The 24,973-nt window shown below is 39.7% G+C and overlaps 1 protein-coding gene across 2 annotated transcripts in view; it reads right to left on the minus strand.

Annotated features, from left to right (window-relative positions):
• Positions 1-24,973, minus strand: part of ATP8A2 (ATPase phospholipid transporting 8A2) — an 861,270-nt gene that overhangs the window by 573,371 nt on the left and 262,926 nt on the right. For both annotated transcript variants that reach the window (XM_075851660.1, XM_075851661.1), the window contains 4 exons: positions 24,622-24,704; positions 23,901-23,950; positions 20,305-20,374; positions 6,063-6,147 (listed from right to left, as the gene is read on the minus strand). In XM_075851660.1, coding sequence (XP_075707775.1) covers positions 6,063-6,147; positions 20,305-20,374; positions 23,901-23,950; positions 24,622-24,704 — 288 coding nt within the window. The remainder of the gene's footprint in view (positions 1-6,062; positions 6,148-20,304; positions 20,375-23,900; positions 23,951-24,621; positions 24,705-24,973) is intronic.

Raw genomic sequence — 24,973 nt, forward strand, 5'->3', positions numbered from 1 at the left:
AAACACCAAAATTTAGCGAAAAATTGCAAAAATTAACATTTTTCTCAATTTAAATGCATCTGCTTGTAAGACAGGCAGTTATACCACACAAAATTGTTGCTAATTAACATCCCCCATATGTCTACTTTAGATTGGCATCGTTTTTTGATCATCATTTTATTTTTCTAGGACGTTACAAGGCTTAGAACTTTAGCAGCAATTTCTCACATTTTCAAGAAAATTTCAAAATGCTATTTTTACAGGGGCCAGTTCAGTTGTGAAGTGGCTTTGAGGTCCTTAGATATTAGAAACCGCCAATAAGTCACCCCATTTTAAAAACTGCACCCCTCAAAGTATTCAAAACAGCATTTAGAAAGTTTCTTAACCCTTTAGACATTGCGCAGGAATTAAGGCAAAGTAGAGGTGAAATTTACAAAGTTCATTATTTTTTTCCAGAAATTCATTTTGAATCCATTTTTTTTGTACCACAGAAGGTTTTACCCAAGAAATGCAACTCAATATTTATTGCCCAGGTTCTGCAGTTTTAGGAAATATCCCACATGTGGCCGTAGCGTGCTACTGGACTGAAGCACCGGCCTCAGAAGCAAAGGAGCACCTAGTGGATTTTGGGCCTCCTTTTTATTAGAATATATTTTAGGCACCATGTCAGCTTTGAACAGGTCTAGTGGAACTAAAACAGTGGAAACCCCCCAAAAGTGACTCCATTTGGGAAACTACACCCCTCGAAGAATTTATCTAGGGGTGTAGCAAGCATTTTGACCGGCCAGTTTTTTTGCAAACATTTTTGGAACTAGGCCATGAAAATGAAAATCTACATTTTTTCAAATAAAATGTAGGTTTAGCTAATTTTTTTTCATTTCCACGAGGACTAAAGGAGAAAAAGCACCACAACATTTGTAGAGCAATTTCTCCCGAGTAAAACAATACCCCACATGTGGTAATAAACGGTTGTTTGGACACACGGCAGGGCTTAGAAGGGAAAGAGCGCCATTTGGCTCTTGGAGCTCAAATTTAGCAGGAATGGTTTGCGGAGGCCATGTCGCATTTGCAAAGCCCCTGAGGTGACAAAACAGTGGAAACCCCCAACAAGTGACCCCATTTTGGAAACTATACCCTTTGAGGAAATTATCTAGGGTATAGTGAGCATTTTGACCCCACAGGTTTTTTGCAGAAATTTTTGCAAGTAGGCTGTGAAAATGAAAATCTACATTTTTTCAAATAAAATGTAGGTTTAGCTAATTTTTTTTCATTTCCACAAGGACTAAAGGAGAAAAAGCACCATAAAATTTGTAAAGAAATTTCTCCCGAGTAAAACAATACCCCACATGTGGTAATAAACGGCTGTTTGGACACACGGCGAGGCTGAGAAGGGAAAGTGCGCCATTTGGCTTTTGGAACTCAAATTTAGCAGGAATGGTTTGCGGAGGCCATGTCACATTTGCAAAGCTCCTGAGGGGACAAAACAGTGGAAACCCCCAACAAGTGACCCCATTTTGGAAACTACACCCCATGAGGGAATTATCTAGGGGTAGAGTGAGCAGTTTTACCCCACAGGTTTTTTACAGAACTTATTGTAACTAGGCCGTAAAAATGAAAATCTACATTTTTTCAAAGAAAATGTAGGTTTAGGTATTTTTTTTTCATTTCCACAAGGACTGAAGGAGAAAAAGCACCACAACATTTGTAAAGCAACTTCTCCCGAGTAAAATAATACCCCACATGTGGTCACAAACATCTGTTTGGACACACGGTAGGGCTCAGAATGGAAGGAGCACCATTTGGATTTTGGAATGGTTTCTGGGTGTCATGTCATATTTGCTGAGCCCCTGTAGTACTAGTACAGTGGAAACACCCCAAAAGTGACACCATTTGGGAAACTGCACCCCCTGAGGAATCATCTAGGGGTATAGTGAAAATTTTGATCCCAAAGGTTTTTTGCTGAATTAATTAGAATTAAGCCATGAAAATGAAAAATATTTTTTTTTTCCAACAAGATGTCGTTTTAGATACACATTTTTCATTTTTACAAGGAATAGAGAAGAAAAAGCACCCCAACATTTGTAAAGTAATTTCTCCCGAGTACGGTAACACCCCATATGTGGTTATAATCGACTGTTTACATATATGGGAGCATTCAGAAGAAAAGGAGCGGTATTTATCTTTTGGAGCGTAGATTTTGCTGGAATGGGTTGCGGATGCCATGTTGCATTTGCAAAACCCCTGATGTACCAAACAAAAGTGACCCCGTTTTAGAAACTACACCCCTAAAGGCATTTATCAAGGGATGTAGTGAGAATTTAGACTCCACAGGTGTTTTTCAGAAATGAATACGCAGTGGATGGTGCAAAGTGAAAATTGCAATTTCTCCACTGATCTGCCCATTCACCGCACAAGATGTTGTGCCCCTAGAGAATCTTACCCCATAAATTGTTAAGCGGGTTCTCCCGGGCATGGTAATGCCTTACTTGTGGCCATAAATTGCTGTTTGGGCACACTGTAGGGCTAAGAAGGGAAAGACCGCCATTTTGAGCATGGATTTTGCTTGGTAATAGTTCTGTTTGGGGTTTTGCTGGTATTTCAGCTTATAATGTGGTGGCATATGTAATCTGTGCGGAGTATATCAGGGCATAATAGGAGGGTATAATCATGGGGTAAATAATACAATTATCCATAGATGTGTGTTACGATGTGAAGCGATCCGTTATGCGCAGGCCGGTGTCACACTGATAAACGGTTTTCTTTCTTATCCCTCCTTTGTAACGCTCTGCACCTTTTGGGGACTTTTTCTCCTTCGTAGTTTGGGAAATATTACTGGGAAAGTTTTGCGCTGATATAATACGGGCGCCCTCGCTTCCAGCGGATGTGCTATGTCCCTGCCCTTTCCTAGTTCCTAAATACTAGGGCCCTGAAACTGAAGGAATGTTCCCCTCCGGCCTGCGCATTGAGATTTTTTTCATCACCGCATTACTAGTGCCGTAACTTTTTTATTTTTCAGTTGATTGAGAGGTGTGCGGGCTTGTTTTTTGCCAGACGGGCTGTAGATTTTATTGGTACCATTTTAGAACACATACGACTTTTTGATCACTTTTTATTTCATTTTTTGGTAAAGGAAATTACCAAAAACAAGCAATTCTGGAATAGTTTTTTATTGTTTTTTTTTCTCTGCATCCACAGTGCGCCCTAGATTACATGTTAGCTTTATTCTGTGGGTCGATACGATTACGGCGATACCAAATTTATATAGTTTTTTTTATGTATTGCGGCTTTTGCACAATAAAATCACTTTTTTTATAAAATCATTTGTTTTCTCTGTCGACATATTCTAAGACCCATAACTTTATTATTTTTGCGTGCACAAAGCGGTGTCAGGGATTATTTTTTGCGGCACGGATTGGCGTTTTTTATTAGTACTATTTTGGAGTAAATGTGACTTTTTGATCACTTTTTATAGCATTTTTTGGAAGGAGATGTGACCTAAAAACAAAGATTCTGGCGCTGTTTTTCATGTTTTTTTTTTACCGCGTTCACCGTGCGGGATAAATTACATAATAGTTTTGTAGTTTGGGTCGTTACGGACGCGGCGATACCAATTATGTATAGGTTTTTTTATTTTTACGGTTTTTCCCATAATAAAATACTTACTATGGGAAAAAAGTCAGTTTAGCTTTATTTTTATTTGAAATGTGTGTGTTTTTATTGTTTTACCACATTTTTATTTACTTTTTTTTACTTTTTTTACTTGTCCCACTAGGGGACATGAGGGCCTGATGCCCCGATCGCTACTCTAATCCACTGCACTACATACGTAGTGCAGTGTATTAGCGCTGTCAGTTATTCACTGACAGCAAGCCTATGAGGACACGCCGCAGGCGGGTCCTCATCGGCTCCCGTACAAGGCATCACTGGGTTGCCGATCGGGTATTGAGCGCAGCATCTGAGGGGTTAATCTGCCGGATCGGAGAGTAGCTCCGGTCCTGGCAGTTACAGGAGGGTGGCAGCTGTATAATACAGCTGTCACCCCGCAGTGATAGTGCCGGCTCTGCTTCTGAGCCCGCACCATCACTGCGCCGTATATATACGGCGCTTTGCGGGAACCACCTCCCGACAGCGCCGTATATATACGGCGTATGTCGGGAAGGGGTTAAAGAACATTTTTATTTTTCTGTATACGTAGCTGTGTGTGGGCTTGTTTTTTGTGGGAAGAGCTTTAGTTTTCATTGGTTTCATTTAAGGCTGGGTTCACACAGAGTTTTTTGCAGTAGGAAAATCTGCCTCAAAATTCCGTCAATGGGAGACATTTTCGGACATTTTTTTTTGCGTTTTGCGGCGTGGTTTCCGCGTAAAAAAACTAGTCAAAAAACTCTGTGTGAACTCCCCTTTAGGGTACATGCAACTTTTTGATTGCTTTTATTTCAATTTTTTTTGGGAGGTGGATAAAAACCCCAAGGAACTCTGGCATTTGTTTTTTCGTTTTTTTCATGGTGTTTAATATAAAGCATAAATAACATGACAATGGGTTGTCACAGATATAGTGATAACAATTGTGTGGTTTGTTTGTTTTTTATTTTAAAAAAAAAGTGTTTTGTAAGGGGAAAACGTGTTTTGTTTTTTTTAACTTGGGATTTTTTTTCATTAGACTTTATTGAAATTTTATTTCCAACATCTATAAGTCCCACAAGGGGACTTAGATCAAATGATTCTATGTCCCTTATATAATACATTGAACTACTTATGCAGTGCAGTGTATTATGTCTGCCAGTGTAAAACTGACAAGCATACTATTATATATAATACATAATATATTATATAATAGGAATACAATGATGGCAGACCTGGCGCTTTTATTAGGTGTTACACCAATGGGATGACAAAGGGAGCCCCCTACCTCTGAAACCAGTTAAATATCATGGCCTCTCTTGACCGCAGCATCTGAGAGGTTAAACGGCCACGATCAGAGGTTCCTCCGATCCCAACTGTTAGAGCAGGAGTCCGGCTGTTATTAGACAGCTGAGTACCCACTCCACCCGACATGGGGCATCCATGACAGACTTCTGCTGAAGACCAAAAAAAGGCGAATGCAGCAGATTAAAGCACATTAGTGACTTCCGTAAGAGGCAAATACCCACAAATTTCAGGTGTTCATTGTTTGAGCTTCTTGTTCCTCACTAGCATTCTCTCCTGACTTATTTGTGCATCCTGTTCCTGACAAACCGTAAGTCGGTTCTTGGCCTCACGGTTCCAGTTTTTCCTCTGGCTTCTCGCCAGTTTGCCTCTGATTATCTTCTCACTCTTGTCTCTAGCCTACATCTCTGGTTTATCCAATGGCTTATCCAATGTCATATTTGTTGTTCCCCCTTTCTGCTGTCTGTACACTCAAGTTGGTTATATCCTTGGCCTCATGGTTCCAGTTTGTCTTCTGGCTTCTTGACAGGTTTGCCTCTGATTGTCTTATAAGTCTTGTCACTAGCCTATATCTCTGGTGTATCAAATGTCATATCCATTGTTCCCCCTTTCTACAGTCTGTATACTGAAATTGGTTACATCCTGGTCCCAACTTTGACTTTAGTTTTGCTGTTGTTGTATTTATTTAACCACCACTATAGTACAGAATGGCAACTTATATATTAGTTATATATACAGATGTGTCCACCCGAACCTTGGCTTGATTTTGGTTAAGGACTTCAATTTCCCATGAAACCAATTCAATACAATATTGTGACATGCCAGCAAAACCTTTGACAGGCTGCAATTCACATAATAACTACTAGGTGGCCACACATAGACACATATGGCATAGACATCTCGTGACAGAGTATCGTGAAATCATGTTGTTTTTTTATAACTGGTCATCTTGCGCAACATATATCAGGATATGTGAAGATAAGAGGAAAGGTAAGGAAAGACACATCTGTACATGTACATATACATACACATATATATATATATATATATATATATATTTATATTACAATGTACCAAAATACAATCCAAGACCAGTTTAACCATATTGTTGAACAATTGTAAGAAATGTAAATAATAGCAATAAGAATGACATTATTTACCTTCAGAAGCAAATTGTTCGAGATGATTTAACGTCTGCTCCATGTACTGGGATTCTCTTGATAGCCTTTCAAATATAACATTGTCCTTAGAAAAAAATATTACAAACAGTAAGATTATTTCAGTCACATTGCATAGAGATAATTTCACGCATAAAGTCTATACTTTTCAACTCTAATCCGGGTGAGCTGTACTTCAATAGAAGAGTGGTTTGCTACCGTTTACTACAAATGTCTTAAAGGTTTTTAAACAGAAAAATAAAATCATACTATATGAGGATGGAGCAAGTTGTCAGTAGTCCATCAAGATAGATATATTTTTGTGCCCTGTAAATACTCTATGGGTGTTTCATCCTACAAATAAAATGCAGTTTTCCTTCTGGGCATAAATGTAATTATGGGATGGATGTTTCCTCAGCTGTATACAAATAGGGAATCCAGACTGCTTGTAATGTAGCTGCTGATTGGTGCTCCAGATCATGCTGGGATTTCCTGCTCTGAGTGAGACAGAAAGCACTGCTTCATCTCAAAAGACACAGGGGGAAATTTATTTAGAATGTGTCAATATTAATCTCTTCGGGATGAAGCCATTTTTTGATTTTTGATTTTCGTTTTCACTCCCCCGCATTTCAAGAGCCATAACTTTTTTCTTTTTCCGTCAATAGAGCGGTGTGAGGGCTTATATTTTGCGGGAGGAGTTGTAGTTTCTTCTGGTACCATTTATAGTTCCATATACTGTACTGGGAAACTGAAAATAAATTCCTTGTGGGCTGAAAATGGAAAAACGAAGATTCCTGAATTGTTTTTTGGGTTTTGTTTTTACGTCTTTCACCGTGCAGTAAAAACTACAACTTATCTCTATTCTGTGACTCAATACGATTACGGTGATACCAAATTTATATAGGTTTTTTTTATATTTTACTAGTTTTATTGATAATAAACTTTTTGTTAAAAAAAAAAAATGTTTTGTGTCGCCACATTCTGAGAGCCATAACTTTTTAATTTTTTTACCGTTTCAGCAGTGTGTGGGCTTATTTTTTGCAGGACAAGCTGTAGTTTTTATTGCATTTTTTGGTACGTAGACCTATTTTTTCACTTTTTATTAAAACATTTTTGAAAGCTAAGTTGACAAATAAAATAGCGATTTTGGCGTTTTACATTTTTTATGGTGTTCGCCATGTGCTTTAAATAATGCTATAATGTAATAGTTCAGACTTTTACGCACACAGCAATACCAATTTTGTTTATTTTTTACATTACTTTAGGGGGAAAATGGGAAAAGGTTTTTTTTTTAAACACACTTTACTACCCCCCCCCCCCCTAGGGGACTTGAAGCAGCGATTGTTAGATTGCTGGTACAATATACTGCAATAATAACGTATTACAGTTATTCGTCATTCGTCATTTCTACAGGAATCTGTTAAGCCCTGCCACAGGCAGGGCTTAGCAGAGGCAGAGTGAAGACAGCCCGGGGGGCCCTCATTAGGCCTCTGGGCTGCCATAACAACCATCATCACCCCCCGATCTCACTCCAGGGGGGGGCGACGAGCTGTCGGAGGGGGCCGCCCCCCTCTTTTCAACGCCTCAGATGCTGTGGTCGTGATTGAAGCATGTGATTTCCAACCATGTTAGATGAAAACAGCGTAGCTCGCTGAGCTACGTTGTTTCCGTAAGTCCTATAGAAGTGAATAGGGGTTGCGGAAACAGCGAGTGGAAAACGAAAATGAAAAAAACTAAAAATGGCTTGGACTTAAAGGGTTTAAACAACAAGGACTGGTTCTTTATATTCACGTACAGCAGATTTTTTTTTTTTTTTCAGGAAATCACTAACAATTTAAAGCTCCTGACCTCTTTAGGGTCTCAAAGTATTCTGCTTTTTACTCTTCTGTATGTCTCATTCTGCTTTTACAGCAAATTCAAAACTGTGGCCACCTAAACTGAAATCTGCAAATATACTGTACAGCGTCTTCAAAGTTCGGGGAGAGGGCGGGGGGGGGGGGCACACTTTGTGAACTGCCCAGGGCCCATGGTACCCTTAATCCGCTCCTGTTTATGACATATTCTGTGGAAATGTCATAAATGTCCCTGATGGGAAAACCCCTTTAAAAGGCACACGTCTCAATTTGTGTGACTTCTAGTCTGTTTGCGACTTTTATAGAAATGTTGTTAAATTCCCCACATAGAATAAAACATTACAGACAATAAGAGATTGTAATTTTAATAATTTCTGTGTGATGACATATTTAGTAAATTACCTTAGCTCTTAGTTTGATTATTTTTAATTATTTAATACAAATAAAAAAAATTTGGTCTGGGGAAGTCCGTATATATTTGTCTAATGTAATTTCTCTTTCTTGTTGTTGAAACATAATCCTGATTATACATTGTTGTTGCATGTGTCTGTTCCAGCAAATAAACTATTGTATAATCTATTCACTTCACATTGCATAGGGATCAATGTGAATTTATTATCTGCAAACATCTACTAAAGTCCTTTCTATTGCTTATACACAATAAATGAATGTCAGTCGAACCTGCCAGGTTCAGGGGTCTAATATATATGGGGATCTCGAGTCCTGACTCTTCTCCGATGGCAGATGTCGGTAGAAAGAAGTATCGGGCATGTTGGATTTCATACTTTAATCTTGCGGGAGATAAACTGATGCTATAGGTGTGTGCAGGGCTGGCCTTAGGGGTGTACAATATGTGCGAGTGTACAGGGCGCTGCAGCCTCCCAGCATGTAGGGGGCGCCAATGTGCAGGCCGTTTGAACTCTATTTTCTCTGCTCCTCATTACACACACTGAGGAAGCAGAGCAGAGTATGATGCTCCTCCCACAGCTCATCCTGCAAGAAGCCTGTGCAGGAGGAGAGATGGTAAGTGCCTTTCTGTGTACATATGTCTGTGTGTATATGTTCCAGTGTGTGTGTATATATATATATATATATATATATATATATATGTGTCTGTAATGTACGTATGCTATTTTTGACAATTTTGTGTTGTCCATGAAAACTCACACTTCTATTTATCAAATGAGTTGCAAAATGACTAGAAAATATAGTCAAGACATTGACAAGGTTAGAAATAATGATTTTTATTTGAAATAATAATTTTCTCCTTCAAACTTTGCTTTCGTCAAAGAATGCTCCATTTACAGCAATTACAGCATTGCAGACCTTTGGCATTCTAGCTGTTAATTTGCTGAGGTAATCGGGAGAAATTTCACCCCATGCTTCCAGAAGCCCCTCCCACAAGTTGGATTGGCTTGATGGGCACTTCTTGCGTACCATACGGTCAAGCTGCTCCCACAACAGCTCTATGCGGTTGAGATCTGGTGACTGCGCTGGCCACTCCATTACAGATAGAATACCAGCTGCCTGCTTCTTCCCTAAATAGTTCTTGCATAATTTGGAGGTGTGCTTTGGGTCATTGTCCTGTTGTAGGATGAAATTGGCTCCAATCAAGCGCTGTCCACAGGGTATGGCATGGCGTTGCAAAATGGAGTGATAGCCTTCCTTATTCAAAATCCCTTTTACCTTGTACAAATCTCCCACTTTACCAGCACCAAAGCAACCCCAGACCATCACATTACCTCCACCATGCTTGACAGATGGCGTCAGGCACTCTTCCAGCATCTTTTCAGTTGTTCTGCGTCTCACAAATGTTCTTCTGTGTGATCCAAACACCTCAAACTTCGATTCGTCTGTCCATAACACTTTTTTCCAATCTTCCGCTATCCTTTTATTAGCCAGTCTCAGATATGGCTTTTTCTTTGCCACTCTGCCCTGAAGGCCAGCATCCCGGAGTCGCCTCTTCACTGTAGATGTTGACACTGGCATTTTGCGGGTACTATTTAATGAAGCTGCCAGTTGAGGACCTGTGAGGCGTCTATTCCTGAAACTAGAGACTCTAATGTACTTGTCTTGTTGCTCAGTTGTGCAGCGGGGCCTCCCACTTCTCTTTCTACTCTGGTTAGAGCCTGTGTGTGCTGTCCTCTGAAGGGAGTAGTACACACTGTTGTAGGAAATCTTCAGTTTCTTGGCAATTTCTCGCATGGAATAGCCTTCATTTCTAAGAACAAGAATAGACTGTCAAGTTTCACATGAAAGCTCTCTTTTTCTAGCCATTTGGAGAGTTTAATCGAATCCACAAATGTAATGCTCCAGATTCTCAACTAGCTCAAAGGATGGTCAGTTTTATAGCTCCTCTAAACAGCAAAACTGTTTACAGCGGTGCTAACATAATTGCACAAGGGTTTTCAAGTGTTTTCTAATCATCCATTAGCCTTCTAACACAGTTAGCAAACACAATGTACCATTAGAACACTGGAGTGATGGTTGCTGGAAATGGGCCTCTATACACCTATGTAGATATTGCATTAAAAAAACAGACATTTGCAGCTAGAATAGTCATTTAGCACATTCACAATGTATAGAGTGTATTTCTGATTAATTTAATGTTATCTTCATTGAAAAAATCTGTGCTTTTCTTTCAAAAATAAGGAAATTTCTAAGTGACATATATTTGCCTGTATTTGTGGAGGGCAGCAGTAGAGAGTCCCACACAGCGCACCATCCAACCTAAGGCCGGCCCTGGGTGTGTGGCAATGGTTTATTCCCCTCTCCAAATTAAAATAAACATGAATGCACGGCTGAGCCAAGCGTGCATGTTAATGGTGAACTTGGGAGCAATAGCAGCCGACGGAACGAGCATTTGGCCAAAAGTTTACTAAGTGTATTGGCACCTTAATAGTGGAGGTTTGAAAGGACAATTATATATATATCTGTATGAGGCTTAAAAGGCCTACTTATGCCATGGTGGAAGATTATTTATAAGGTTAAATTCACTTTCATATTTGCTATATTACCACCAGTAGTTCCATGCCACCCAAGATATCTTGCAATAAACAGTTCAGCACATAAATTTACCAATAAAATGAAACAATTCTTAAACCCGCCAAGTAATTGAGTGGCAGTAGGCGTCAGTGCTATAAGATACACATCTTGATTTATTCTATGTCTGGAACAAAATACTTCTTTTTTAAGGTTATACTATACTTCTGTCTAACCATAGTTGGTCACATCTTATTCAGCATGCTTTCAAGGAGCTTTATGTATCTTTTCTGCTTAATTCATCATATACAATTATCATAAAATGTCATACTATTAACTTTATAAAAAAAACAAAACACTCTGTAATTTCCATAGACACAGGCTGGATGTGAACATGACAATCTACTAATGCATTGCATTATGAAAGACTATGCTTGGGAAAGTTCCCTGATAAGTTTGATATATATGAATGTGTAATGTGCTTAATGGAAAATTGATTTTTATCTTCATCTTGGAGACAAACAAAGACAAAAGGGTTCCTTCGGTATGTTGCCTCTGGTTTGTATCAGGCCTACAGGAGCTATAAGTCATTGTGACACCAGGGATAAATGCTATGTATAAATCCCATATAATAATAATATGCGCAGGGTGGTTACCCATAAAGATGTTTTATCATTGCTAGGTGATCTCACAAAAGTGGGGATTTCTAAGCTGGATAAATTACACTCATCCTTATCTCTTATGGACGAAAAACCCACTTCATCCAACAATTCATCTAAATTAGTCATTATGCACTTAGTAACTTCATTCTGCCACATGTTTATGATGATCTCCATAACATAGGTGGTAAATCATTCTTCTAATAATGAAAGGAGGCTTTATGGAAATGGTCGCTGTTCCCTATTTATTTCAGACCTCCATAATTAAAGAAGTATTTCAGATTCTCCAAAGCTTATTCATTGTAGAATGAAAAGTTATGCGATTCTCTAATAAACTTTGTGTATCAATACACACACACTACCAGATGCATTGTGTGTGGCACTATCTACCAGGAGCAGTGTGTGTATAGCAATGTCTGCAGGTGGCAATAAATGGGGAACTTTTTGGGGCACTATTTATCAGGGGCATTGTGTGGCACTATCTACGGGGGGCAATGTGTGTAAAGGCCCTATTACACCAGCCGATAATAGGCCGGTGCAGCAAGCACCGATCAACGAGACATCCTTGACCGGCGCTCGTTTGCTCCTGTCACACGGAGATATGGATGGAGACGAGAGGTCGTTACTCCGATCGCTCATCCCCATCCATTATTATCGTGTCGGCGGCGCGTCTCCTTGTTTACAGGGAGATGTGCTTCTAACAACGATATTTTACTTTTTTAAAACGATACGATCAGCAGATAATGGAGCGTTTGCTCGTTCATCTGCTGATCGTTGCCCTGTTTACACAGGGCCATTTTCGGCAACGAAGGTGCTATGAATGCTTGTCTGCACGATAATCGCCCAGTGTAAAACCCCCTTAACACTCTCTACAGATGTCTTTGGTTAGGGCCCCTATATATTACTTTGCTTGGGGCCCCAGAAATGCCAAATCCACCCATTCAAATCTGCAAACTTTGCTGCGGACAAGCAGAAAAATCTGTTGTGGGAAAACTCTGCTGCATCTGAATTTAAAGTTCAGCACATTTAACAGAGATGTGTCTTGTAATAAGCCAAAGACCCGTGTGATCACCACATGATCAGGACAGATTTGCATCCCCTTAAAGTCAATAATGAAGGTTCGCATTTCACTATGGTGGCGTCACAAGTGGGGTGTCAATACCTATATATTACTGAATGTGTGCTTTTAATGCTTACATGCATCTGGGTTGGCCATTTACATCTATGGTCCTCTGGTTCTCCATCTGCTGTCAAATGACAAGTCCCAATATGTCTGTAGCATTAATAGCTTGCTGAGACTTTGCACCAGGTCAGTGAAGATCAACTGCAAACAGCAGCTACTGCTTTGGTGAACTTTGCACGAATGGGTGGGATGTAATACTACATGAAATGCATGGTCATCCTCAGTTCGCTAGGGGTTTCTGCAGCCAGACTCAGACGGCTTGCTTTAAAAAAGTGGATGTCCAGAGGGGACAACGCCTTTAAGATGTTAAACCTGCTACTTAGGCTTCAGGAAGGTGTTGGATATTTTTGGAAAACATTATTCATACAGTTGTCCTACCCAGTTACATTAAAGAGATTGTTCACTTTGCCTTTTTGTTTGTAAGATCCATCAATAATAATATGATCATAGTGGATCCCGCTGCTGGGACCCCCAGCGTTCAGTTGTAATGTGTGGGGAGACCCAGAAGTGCTGCCACAGGAGAAATAAATCATTATATGGTGCTCATTGAAATTAAGAGAAAGAAATACATTTTGCAAACTAATATATAAGGATCCTGAATGAGGACCACTGCAGAATTCCCCAGTAGAGTATTCGATAATGGGTTTTCTAAACGAGTCAACTCTTTTAAGGAGATTTATGATTTATAACACTGGTAGCATTTTGTATGTTCAATTCACTAGGAACATATAGAAAGGATTTGTGTAAGATACCACAAATGTAAGGAACATTTATCTACATAGTGGTCCTGTCTACATTTTCTGTAACACACAGCGTGAATAATACAGAACAATTCTTCTGAAATTCTATGACAAAAAAAACTTGAGGACATGAGGTCCCAAATAGAAGCTCAGTTTCCCACCGATTATCTATAGGAACATTCGCCTCAAGTTCTTCAAAATTAATATTTTTTTATTCCCAAATTAACATAGATGATGATTTTTGTAACCAGACGCAGCTCTGAGAAAGTGCTTAAACCAATCATGTGATAAATCACATAAAGGAAACCTCTGCGGCACAGTGAGTAAGTGTAATGCAATGCTTTGTGGTGTGGTACAATTGTGATGGAATGGGCAGGTTGGATTTTGCGGTCTAATTTCTGGGAAACACGTTTACAAACCTTCCCTAGAGCCTCCATTATTTTTATTATTTGATTTGATGTCATGTTAATTTTACACTATAACACTCTCCAGAACAACCCGCTCTTACTCACTACAGAATTAATAACCTCAGAGAAATCTACTAATTACGACAATTGTAAGACAAACAATAAGACATAAAAAACAAGAAAAAAACGTTAGGTGAATAATCTAAGAATATATTTTACATATATATATATATATATATACACATACATACATACATACATACATACATACATACATATTGTAAGCCTGTGTCTGGGAAAGTATTGGAGGGGTGTATTTCTCACCTGGCTGGTTAAGATGGGTGAAAGGAGGAATCCAGGAAAGTTGGATTTCTCGGCACAACTTAGTTTGCTGAGGCTTTCCCAGGGCTGGATTTCTATTGTGTATCAGGTAGGATTTGTAGAGGGATTTGTCATTCACTCCCTGCTCCAGTGCAGATTTTTCCTCTAGTCCAAATCAGTACAGATTTGCTCATTGGACTATTTAGGTCTGCAGTAAGTGCAGTCCAGTGTCAGAGCCTGGAAATCCACACAAGGATAGCATGGAGAGCCTGATCTAAGGAACACTGTACTTATGGTTCATAATAGGTGAGGAAATGCCAGATGTAGCTGAGGGCTGGGGGCGTCCCTGCTCGAACATCTGAGATCGATATAAGTATCGATCTCGCCCGTTTAACCCCTCAGATGCGGTGCTCAATAGCGTGCGCCGCATCTGAGTGGTTTTGGAGAGAGGGAGGGAGCTCCCTCTCATCCCACTGACACCCGGTGATAAGATCACCAAGTGTCTGTGTCTCCGATGGCAGCCGGGGTCCTAATAAAGGCCTCCAGGTCTGCCTGTAGTGAATGCCTGCTAGTTCATGCCGGAGGCATGTCCTAGCAGATGCCTGTCCGTTTTACACGGACAGGCAGTAATACACTGCAATACAAAAGTATAGCAGTGTATTAGAATAGCGATCGGAGGATCGCATAGTGAAGTCCCCTAATGGGACTAGTAAAAAAAAGTAAAAAAAAGTTTAATAAAAGTTAATTTAAAAAAAATGTGAAAAAAAAAACACTTTTTCCCCTTACAAACTGCTTTACTATTAAAAAACCAAAATAAAGTAAAAAAGTTATGCATATTTGGTATCGCCGTGTCCATAACGACCCTGACTATAAAGCTATTACTTTATTTAACCCGCACGGTGAACGCCGTAAAAATTAAATAAAAAACTATGGAAAAATTGCTGTTTTCTGTGAATCCTGACTTTAAAAAAATGTGATAAAAAGTGATCAAAAAGTTGCATCTACTCCAAAATGGTACTAATAAAAACTACAAGTCTTCCCGCAAAAAAAAGCCCTCATACAACTGCATCGGCGGAACAATAAAAAAGTTATGGCTCTTCAAATATGGAGACACAAAAACAAATAATTTTGAAAAAAAAAAGCGTTTTTACTGTGTAAAAGTAGTAAAACATCCAAAAACGATACAAATTTGGTATCGTTGTAATCGTAACAACCCGCTGAATAAAATTATTGTGTTATTTATACCACACGGTAAACAGCGTAGATTTAGGATGCGAAAAAGAGTGGTGAAATTTCAGGGTTTTTTTCTATTCCCCCCAAAAAAAAAGTTATTAAAAGTTAATCAATAAAGTCTATGTACCTCAAAATGGTGCTATTAAAAAATACAACTTGTCTTGTAAAAAACAAGACCTTATACAGCTATGTCGACGCAAAAATAAAAAAGTTATAGCTCTTGGAATGCGACGATTGAAAAACGTAAAAAATACCTTGGTCATTAAGGTTTAAAATAGGCTGGTCATTAAGGGGTTAAACTTGGAAGTTTTCTCCTTTTTTGTTAACAACTACAACCTCCCATACGCACAAATCCCAATAGTATGTATATATATATATATATATATATATATATATATATATATATATATATATATATATATATATATATACACACAGTGAAGGAAATAAGTATTTGATCCCCTGCTGATTTTGTAAGTTTGCCCACTGTCAAAGACATGAACAGTCTAGAATTTTTAGGCTAGGTTAATTTTACCAGTGAGAGATAGATTATATAAAAAAAAAACAGAAAATCACAAAGTCAAAATTATATATATTTATTTGCATTGTGCACAGAGAAATAAGTATTTGATCCCTTTGGCAAACAAGACTTAATACTTGGTGGCAAAACCCTTGTTGGCAAGCACAGCAGTCGGACGTTTTTTGTAGTTGATGATGAGGTTTGCACACATGTTAGATGGAATTTTGGCCCACTCCTCTTTGCAGATCATCTGTAAATCATTAAGATTTCGAGGCTGTCGCTTGGCAACTCGGATCTTCAGCTCCCTCCATAAGTTTTCGATGGGATTAAGGTCTGGAGACTGGCTAGGCCACTCCATGACCTTAATGTGCTTCTTTTTGAGCCACTCCTTTGTTGCCTTGGCTGTATGTTTCGGGTCATTGTTGTGCTGGAAGACCCAGCCACGGGCCATTTTTAATGTCCCGGTGGAGGGAAGGAGGTTGTCACTCAGGATTTGACGGTACATGGCTCCATCCATTCTCCCATTGATGCGGTGAAGTAGTCCTGTGCCCTTTGCAGAGAAACACCCCCAAAACATAATGTTTCCACCTCCATGCTTGACAGTGGGGACGGTGTTCTTTGGGTCATAGGCAGAATTTCTCTTCCTCCAAACACGGCGAGTTGAGTTAATGCCAAAGAGCTCAATTTTAGTCTCATCTGACCACAGCACCTTCTCCCAATCACTCTCAGAATCATCCAGATGTTCATTTGCAAACTTCAGACGGGCCTGTACATGTGCCTTCTTGAGCAGGGGGACCTTGCGAGCACTCCAGGATTTGAATCCATTACGGCGTAATGTGTTACCAATGGTTTTCTTGGTGACACTGGTCCCAGCTGCCTTGAGATCATTAACAAGTTCCCCCCGTGTAGTTTTCGGCTGAGCTCTCACCCTCCTCAGGATCAAGGATACCCCACGAGGTGAGATTTTGCATGGAGCCCCAGATCGATGTCGATTGACAGTCATTTTGTATGTCTTCCATTTTCTTACTATTGCACCAACAGTTGTCTCCTTCTCACCCAGCGTCTTACTTATGGTTTTGTAGCCCATTCCAGCCTTGTGCAGGTCTATGATCTTGTCCCTGACATCCTTAGAAAGCTCTTTGGTCTTGCCCATGTTGTAGAGGTTAGAGTCAGACTGATTAATTGAGTCTGTGGACAGGAGTCTTTTATACAGGTGACCATTTAAGACAGCTGTCTTTAATGCAGGCACCAAGTTGATTTGGAGCGTGTAACTGGTCTGGAGGAGGCTGAACTCTTAATGGTTGGTAGGGGATCAAATACTTATTTCTCTGTGCACAATGCATATAAATATATATAATTTTGACAATGTGATTTTATGTTGTTTTTTTTAATATAATCTATCTCTCACTGGTAAAATTAACCTAGCCTAAAAATTCTAGACTGTTCATGTCTTTGACAGTGGGCAAACGTACAAAATCAGCAAGGGATCAAATACTTATTTCCTTCACTGTATATATATATATATATATATATATATATATATATATATATATATATATATATATATATATATATATATATATATATATATAAATAAATATATACACACAGTCTAATCACATTATTATGACGACCAGCTAATATTCAGAGTAACCATCGTGTGCAGCACGGACAGCAGCTAGACAGGCTGGGAGTGACTCAATAAGGTGCTGGTAGGTTTTCTCAGGTATCTTTTTTCTGATGCACCTTTGTTAGCATAGGAGCAGTGACCACCCGTCTGCTTTGGAGCCCCATACGCAGTAGGGTTCGCTGAACTGTTGTTTTATACACATATCTGGTAGCCCCCTGGTTGACTTTCTCGGTGCGCTGCTCCACTGTAGCGTGTCGTTTGGCCCTCGCGCAAGTTCGTAGCCCACGTTCACCTCTCACATCAATGGCACGTGGTGCTCCGCAGTTTCCACGTCGGTTATTCCCAATGGTGCAATTTGTCAATGCAAGATACTTTAACCACAGCTGCACGCAAACATTTCACAAACTGCGCTGTTTGAGAAATGCTGCCACCCTTGGCCCGAAAGCCAATAATCATCCCTTTTTGCAACTCTCATAAATCGCCCCTTTTACCCATGGCAACAACGAGTGATATGTGTTCAGACAGCCTATCACACACCTTATATACCCACCAAGCCAGCCCACGACACATTACTTCCTTCATGGGTTACGCGCTGCCGACGTTGAAAGTAGGAGGTGATGATAATAATGTGACTCGCCTGTGTTTATGGATATATATATACAAAATCAGTTGTTTCCTGGGGGTCTCAGCGGCTCTCATCTAAAAGGGGTTGTATGTAATGAAACAACCCCTTTAACTTAGTTTTCCAGGTCTAAAAATGTAATACGTGATGCTTTGTGGCAGCATATATCTTAACTTTTAAACTAATTATACACATTGCATTAATGTTGTCCGAATACCCAATTCCGTTGGGAACTTCCAACAAATATATATATATATAAGGGTAGTCACTGATTTTGTATTTCAACACGACAAATCTATTGTTTCCCTGTGAGATAAGCAGACACAATTATTTGGCCGAAAGATATCTAATGTACATGGCTGACATTAAAGGGAACCTGTCACCAACATTTCACCTATTAAAACAGCACTACCTGGTGGTAGTGGGTGAAAAATCATTTCTATATAACCTATAATTGTCGGCTCTGTAGCTTTAGTATTCAGCTTTTTAGTGTTCCCACATCATATGCTAATGAGAATAAAAGAGTCATATCTTCATTAGAAAAGAGTCAAATCTTCGTTTGAAAAGAGTCATATCTTCATTCCTCAAGTCTTTCCGAGTTTGCCCTGCCTCCTTACTTTTGATTGACAGCTCTCCGCCTTCCCCCAGCACACAAAATCCTGCGCTGGTGCATTGATGTCCTCTTCTGGGGTGGGCGCAGAAAGGGACACCGGATTATTACGATAAAAGGCGTAAAATGTTTGCAGAACGTTATTTACAGTCGGAGGAGGAGTTTAGGAGAGGGGATAACGGCAATGAACTTTTGATAGCAGCGGCCAGTGAGGGATAAGTAAAGTTCAATAGGTGAAATGCTGGTGACAGGTTCCCTTTAAGGCCCTTTTACATGGGCCAATTATCGGGCAAACGCTCGTTCATAGAATGCATTTTGGTGATAATTGTCCCGTGTAAACAGGGCAGCGATCAGCAGATGAATGAGAATACGCTCGTTCATCTGCTGATCGAGTCGTTTTAAAAGTGTCAAATATTATCGTTGCAGGCAGCACATGTCCCTGTAAACAGAGAGATGCGCTGCCGACATGATAATAATGTATGGGGACGAGCGATTGGAGTAACGAGCGCTCGTCCCTGTACTAGCTCTATGTGAAAGGAACAAACGAGCGCCGATTAACGAGCTGTCTCGTTGATCGGCGCTCATTTACACAGTGTAAGAGGACTTTTAGTGTTATAGGTTTACCTTTTGTAAGACCTGATTCTTCAATGCAAAGGGGGTCAAACAAAAAAAAAAACCAGGGTGATTGTAGCCAATTTAGCTTCTCAAGGGAAAAAAATTCTTCCTGGCAGCCCGATAATTTCCCTGAAACAACCAAACATCCTTCTCCCGCGTTAATTAAAGCCTTCCTTATAACTCTCATACTTGCAAACACTTCTGATTTTGGAAGGATAATCCCGCAAATCAGACCGTGTAATGGGTGGACTTCATGCAAATTTGCACAAGTGGGCGTTCCCAACAATTTTGGGGTGTTCACAGGTGGAGCAGGGATGGGTCTTAAATGTCCTGATTTTACCATGTCAATGGTAAATATGATAAATCTATAATTTTAACTTAATTATAGCACTCAATACATTAGTGTTTTTGTTAAAAAAAAAATCTTATTCTTGCCTCTAGTTGACTTTACAGGCTGACTTTTTGTAAAGCTTTTGTGCCTGTGTGCCTGTGACAACTCTTCCTATTTATGTAATTTGGCAGCTTTGTGTTAGCATAGTGTCTCATTACAACCAGCTTTCCTTTTCCTAGCATTGATAAGAAAATTAAAGTAGAGATCTAATTTGTTGTAATAGGGTCCAGTGGCCCTATGATAACTCTAAGATGCCAAATGAACCAGAAAGTGTTGTCATGGGGACAAATGCAGAGAAGCTCATCTCACAGATGGCCTGTAACTTCAACCCCTGATATCTTGAGACAGGAATAAAATACGCTGTTACGTTTTTAAAGCACACCAAAGGTGTAGTAATACAGATATTCTACCCCGCATACTGTACAATCAGGACAATTCTAATATGGAATAGTTACAACTAGTAAATCATGAATACTCACTGCTCCTTTACAGTAAAGTCTAAGATGTCCTGATGGTGTGCGGACGACCACAGACATTCTTTTTCTGTCGCTGAAACAAACAAAAAAATATTATTCCTATAAAGTTGTATTGACAATTATTTAAGTGGTACATATAAAAGTTAAAGCGATTTTCCAGTCCTATATAAATGCTTAATCAATCATTCTATAAGGAAAAGTTATACAAAATCACATATTGTTTCTATTCTTCACCACTTTGAAGATTTCTGCTTGCTCTCGGTAATGGTAATGCTTCTTTTGCAAATGGTTTCCGTTTGTTTCTGTTCTGTAAGGTTTCCATTTTTTGCGGAAACAATAGCGTAGTCAACTACGCTATTGTTTCTGAAAAAAAAAAACACGGAATCCTTACAAAATGGAAACAAACCGAAGCCATTTGCAATGGAAGCATTACCATTGAAATCAATGGTAATGCAAACGGAAGCTATGGTTTCCGTTTGGCTTTCCGTTCATCTGTTCCTCTGACGGAATGGATGAACGGAGACTCCAAACGGAACCTGATGCTGATGTGAACGAGGCCTTAGCTAAAAAACCTGGACTCTAGGTTGAGATTTTTTTTTTCGTCAGCTGATACATTGCAGAAAATCAACAGTACAGAAGAGAGATTTGGCTGTTGATGTACAGTATTTACAGATGTAGCAAGCGCCAACAGTACAAACAGCGCACTGGTCTATTCATGGATATAGCCAAATTTATCTTGACTCTGATAACTTGCTGCAGCATGATATCACACATCAAATGTCATTGAAAAACCATTGTCAAGTTAAAGTTTCTTGCCACTGTGTATTAAATGTGTTAAAAGTCAAGATAAAGATGGCTACATCTGTAGGTTACAGTAGGTAGTCCACCATGTAAAGAGCAGCATTTGTACTGTGGCCACTTGCTACATCTGTAGCTCACTAGATTAGGTACACCATAATAAACAGCTGTGAAAAGTATGTAAATATGTTCAGGTTTTCGGCCTTTGGATATAAAGAAAAATGCTCAAATTCAATGACATCAAACAGAGATTTTGAAAATGGTGAAAAATTGAAATGTAGAGTATATTAGAAAACCTACACAAAGTTTTTTTAAAAAAAAGGCCAAGTACAGCTTCTCACAGATCAAAAAATTGCCCACACCTGTAATGATAGGGGTAGGGAAACGGACAAGAGAGCCCTAATCTACCCGCCACTCTGTCCCTGCCTACTTGCAACGACCCGCCCTAGGCGACGGGGTACAACTGGGCGGCGGTCCCTACGCTCAGTAAGTGCACGAGACAAACAGACAAGGGTACACAAAGCTAAGGGAAATGGGGCAGTTGCCCACGGCAACACCGTGAGCAACAAGAGTGGAGAACGAGCCGAGTCAAACCAGGAGTGTACGAGGTACCAAACGCAGAGCAGGAGAGTAGTCAGTAAGCCAGGGTAGTATGGAGCAGAATCAAATAGTCAGAAGCTGTAGCTGGGCCAGGAAACCACACGAGAAGAATCACAAGCAAAGGAGGAACAGGAAAGGCAGGTATAAATAGGGCGGGAGCTAGCTCCGTCTGGCCAGGCTGCGATAGGCTCTCCCACTCCTAAGCCTGCCATCCTGAGTGGTGGAAGATGGAGTCAGTCTCAGAGACATAGACTCAGGTGCAGACTGATTACCTATGGGCGTATACACAGAAGTTGTGCCTGGCAGATCCTTTACAACACCACCCAATCTGCCATCAAGACCCTGTGTACCTGCCTCTCAGAAGTGACCTCAAATCTCAAATTATTAACCTCTGACTTCATGGGTACAAAGGACTATTTTGGGGCATTTTTTCTCAACTCCTTTTGAGTTGACTTTGCTTCAAATCATCTACGTACCCACAGAGAAATATATCAGGAGTAATTGAAAGTTACAATTTAATGTTTCCACCACTCAAGAAAATAACAGTATTTTACTATACATATTTCAGAGAGACCAAGGGCACTTTAGTTATAAAGGTCATTATACACACATCTGAAGAATAGCTGACAAATTAAAAAGACCATTGAGGAGGAAGCTTATTATTTAACGTTTTACCATACAAACGTGTTCTTCTGAAAAGAATTGCACAGCATGGTCTATACCGCAAATCAGGGCAGCAAGTAACAAGATGACCTTTTCTTTATACACATACACAATTTGGCTCAGTGAATAACTATGGCTCATGACTTTTGTTTGGCAGGAGGACCTGGATGTCGATTCCTCATTAGTAGCTTTCCTAGATGACATTAAAGGTGATGGAAACGAGGTCTTCTAGTTCCGGACGTCTGGCCTGGTCATGGATTAATGAGGACATTGTGAAGTAAAGCATTTATTCTCAACTTCATGTTCAGTGTTCTTGATATTGTATGCAATATATTAAGAGTAATGTAACTGCAAATTGCTGCTTCTAAGTGATGTCATGTAGCTCTGGATTTTAAGGGGTGTACCCATCTTCAACATTTATGCCATATACACAGGATGTGCAATAAATGCCTGATAGGTGCTGGTCTTAAGCTGGCCATACTGTCGGCCGAACCCGCCAATTTTGATGAGATCGGTTGGCCATCTAATGATGTCGTCAAGGGAGAGCCAGGACGCCACCATACACATCAGATGGTCAGCCGGTCCCGCCAAAATCGGCGGGTTCGGCTTTCATAAATCTAGCGTGTATGGCCAGCTTAATACCAGCACCTATCAGGCATTTATGGCATATCCTGTGGATACGGCATACATGTTGAAGATGGGTTTGCCCCTTTAAGGTCAGAGCCATCTAATGTGTATGGCAGCATCCTGACTCTTCCCTGACGACGAAAAGGGAAAGGAGGGTCAAGCATGTTGAATTTCAACCTGCCTCATCCTTTTGTTCATTAGCAGATAAAGGGGAGGGGGAGAGCATTTTAAATATACCGGCAATTTGCATGACTGAGAAAACAATGTTTAATTCCCCCGGCGTGCCAATTGCAAGTGCTACTAAGGCGGGATTGAGAAGAAAATTTGCACAATCGAGAAAAAAGGTGTGTTTAAAATGCCCTCCCATATATCGCTCTGTCAGATGTTTTGAGGCCTCAAAATTGCTGACAGGTTCCTTTTAAACTTTTGTAACATATGGCTGCTATTTCTTTTTTTTTTTTTGCATGAATTTGTTACTTTTTTCTCTAGCATTAATTCCTCTCAATGATTTTATCCATGAACACAGGTCCCTGCTACAACTAAATAAATTCACACTTTTAAAAGTGGCTGTGATACATCAGAATTTTTATATAGGAAAGAATGATTTACCTAACAACTAAATAATAATCAGTTCATTATTTCCCTTCTTGAAGTTTATTATCCTTGTACATTAAGTGTGTAAGAGATACTCTGCGTTCTTTTTCGTTTGCTGGAAATATTTTCCGATTGGTAAGAGGGGTAATGCGAACCAATAGACAGATCCCCTCTCAATGATCAAATAATGAATTAATAATATACATTATGGTGCGGAATATTGATTGAACTAACAGATAGTGTGAACAAAAAAAGATAAACACATGGCATGTGGGAGATATGCAATTAAATGTCTGATAAGCGCTGGGTAAAGTTACCTTGAAAATTCCAGAACGTTAAGAAGTTCAAAGCTCTGTTCGGTCCCCATCTATGAAAAGAAAAATTTAAAAAAGTTTTTTTTCCAGCCAATAGATGTAATTGTGGTAACACTGCCACCTAGTGGAAAGATGTGTCAATCCCTCTATATTCACAAGTTCCTCTAAATATCAAAATCCAGTGTCGGCTACAGCTCCAATGGACGATAGAGTCACCTTTGAACTCTGTGTCTACTCCACAAGCATAGAGCATGTAACCCATATTGCCATTAGACCCCCCAAGCTCTGCGGTCCCCAGTATATGCAAAGGTTTGCCCTATCAAAATCCCTAATTTGCAGCTCAATAAAAGCTTAAAAAAACAAGTGTTTATCTACATATGTTCATACAGAAAACCATGTACGCATTCCATCTATAGGGATAATATATGTTTGGATTTCCCCACTGCCGCCATGGTCCTTAAGAGCAGAATTTGAGGACACAATTATTAAAATGTGTAGGAAAGCAAGGATGAGCTGCTTTAGCTGTTCCTGTGTCTCCACATGACACAGAATGATCAGTAGCATTAAAGGGTTAACAATGTCAAAATTTATTTGCCTTTACTCTGATTATGATAGTCAAGAAAAAAAAATCACTGGTGACCACAATAATCCCTTCATGTCACAGGTGCCTACAGGGGCAGAGAGAAAAGCTCTATAGTGACTCTACAAACAGCTCCCTACTTACCGCATCAATAATGACGGAGTCTGGCGTTCGGCCTGTGAATGCATAGCCCAGTTTCTTTGCTCCCTTTACTAAAGCTCCTTCATCTGCGGAACACAATTAGATGAGGATTAGAATAGAAAATACAGAATACTCTATCAGTCTATATAATGGATATATTATACAGCTCTCTATTTATGTCTGTACATTCTGCTTGGTGTCTTTAATAAATAAGTACCAATCCAGAGATGCCGTCACACACGGCTGCAGCTCCCCACTGATTCCTGCAGGTTTCGCGTGCACGTTCCTGGCCTCAAAGGGCACCAGTGTCAAGTTCCCTAACCAATCCCTATGCACCCTGGACCTTAAAAAATGA

The sequence above is a fragment of the Rhinoderma darwinii genome, chromosome 2 (assembly GCF_050947455.1).
Source record: "Rhinoderma darwinii isolate aRhiDar2 chromosome 2, aRhiDar2.hap1, whole genome shotgun sequence".
NCBI classification, from domain to species: Eukaryota; Metazoa; Chordata; class Amphibia; order Anura; family Rhinodermatidae; genus Rhinoderma; species Rhinoderma darwinii.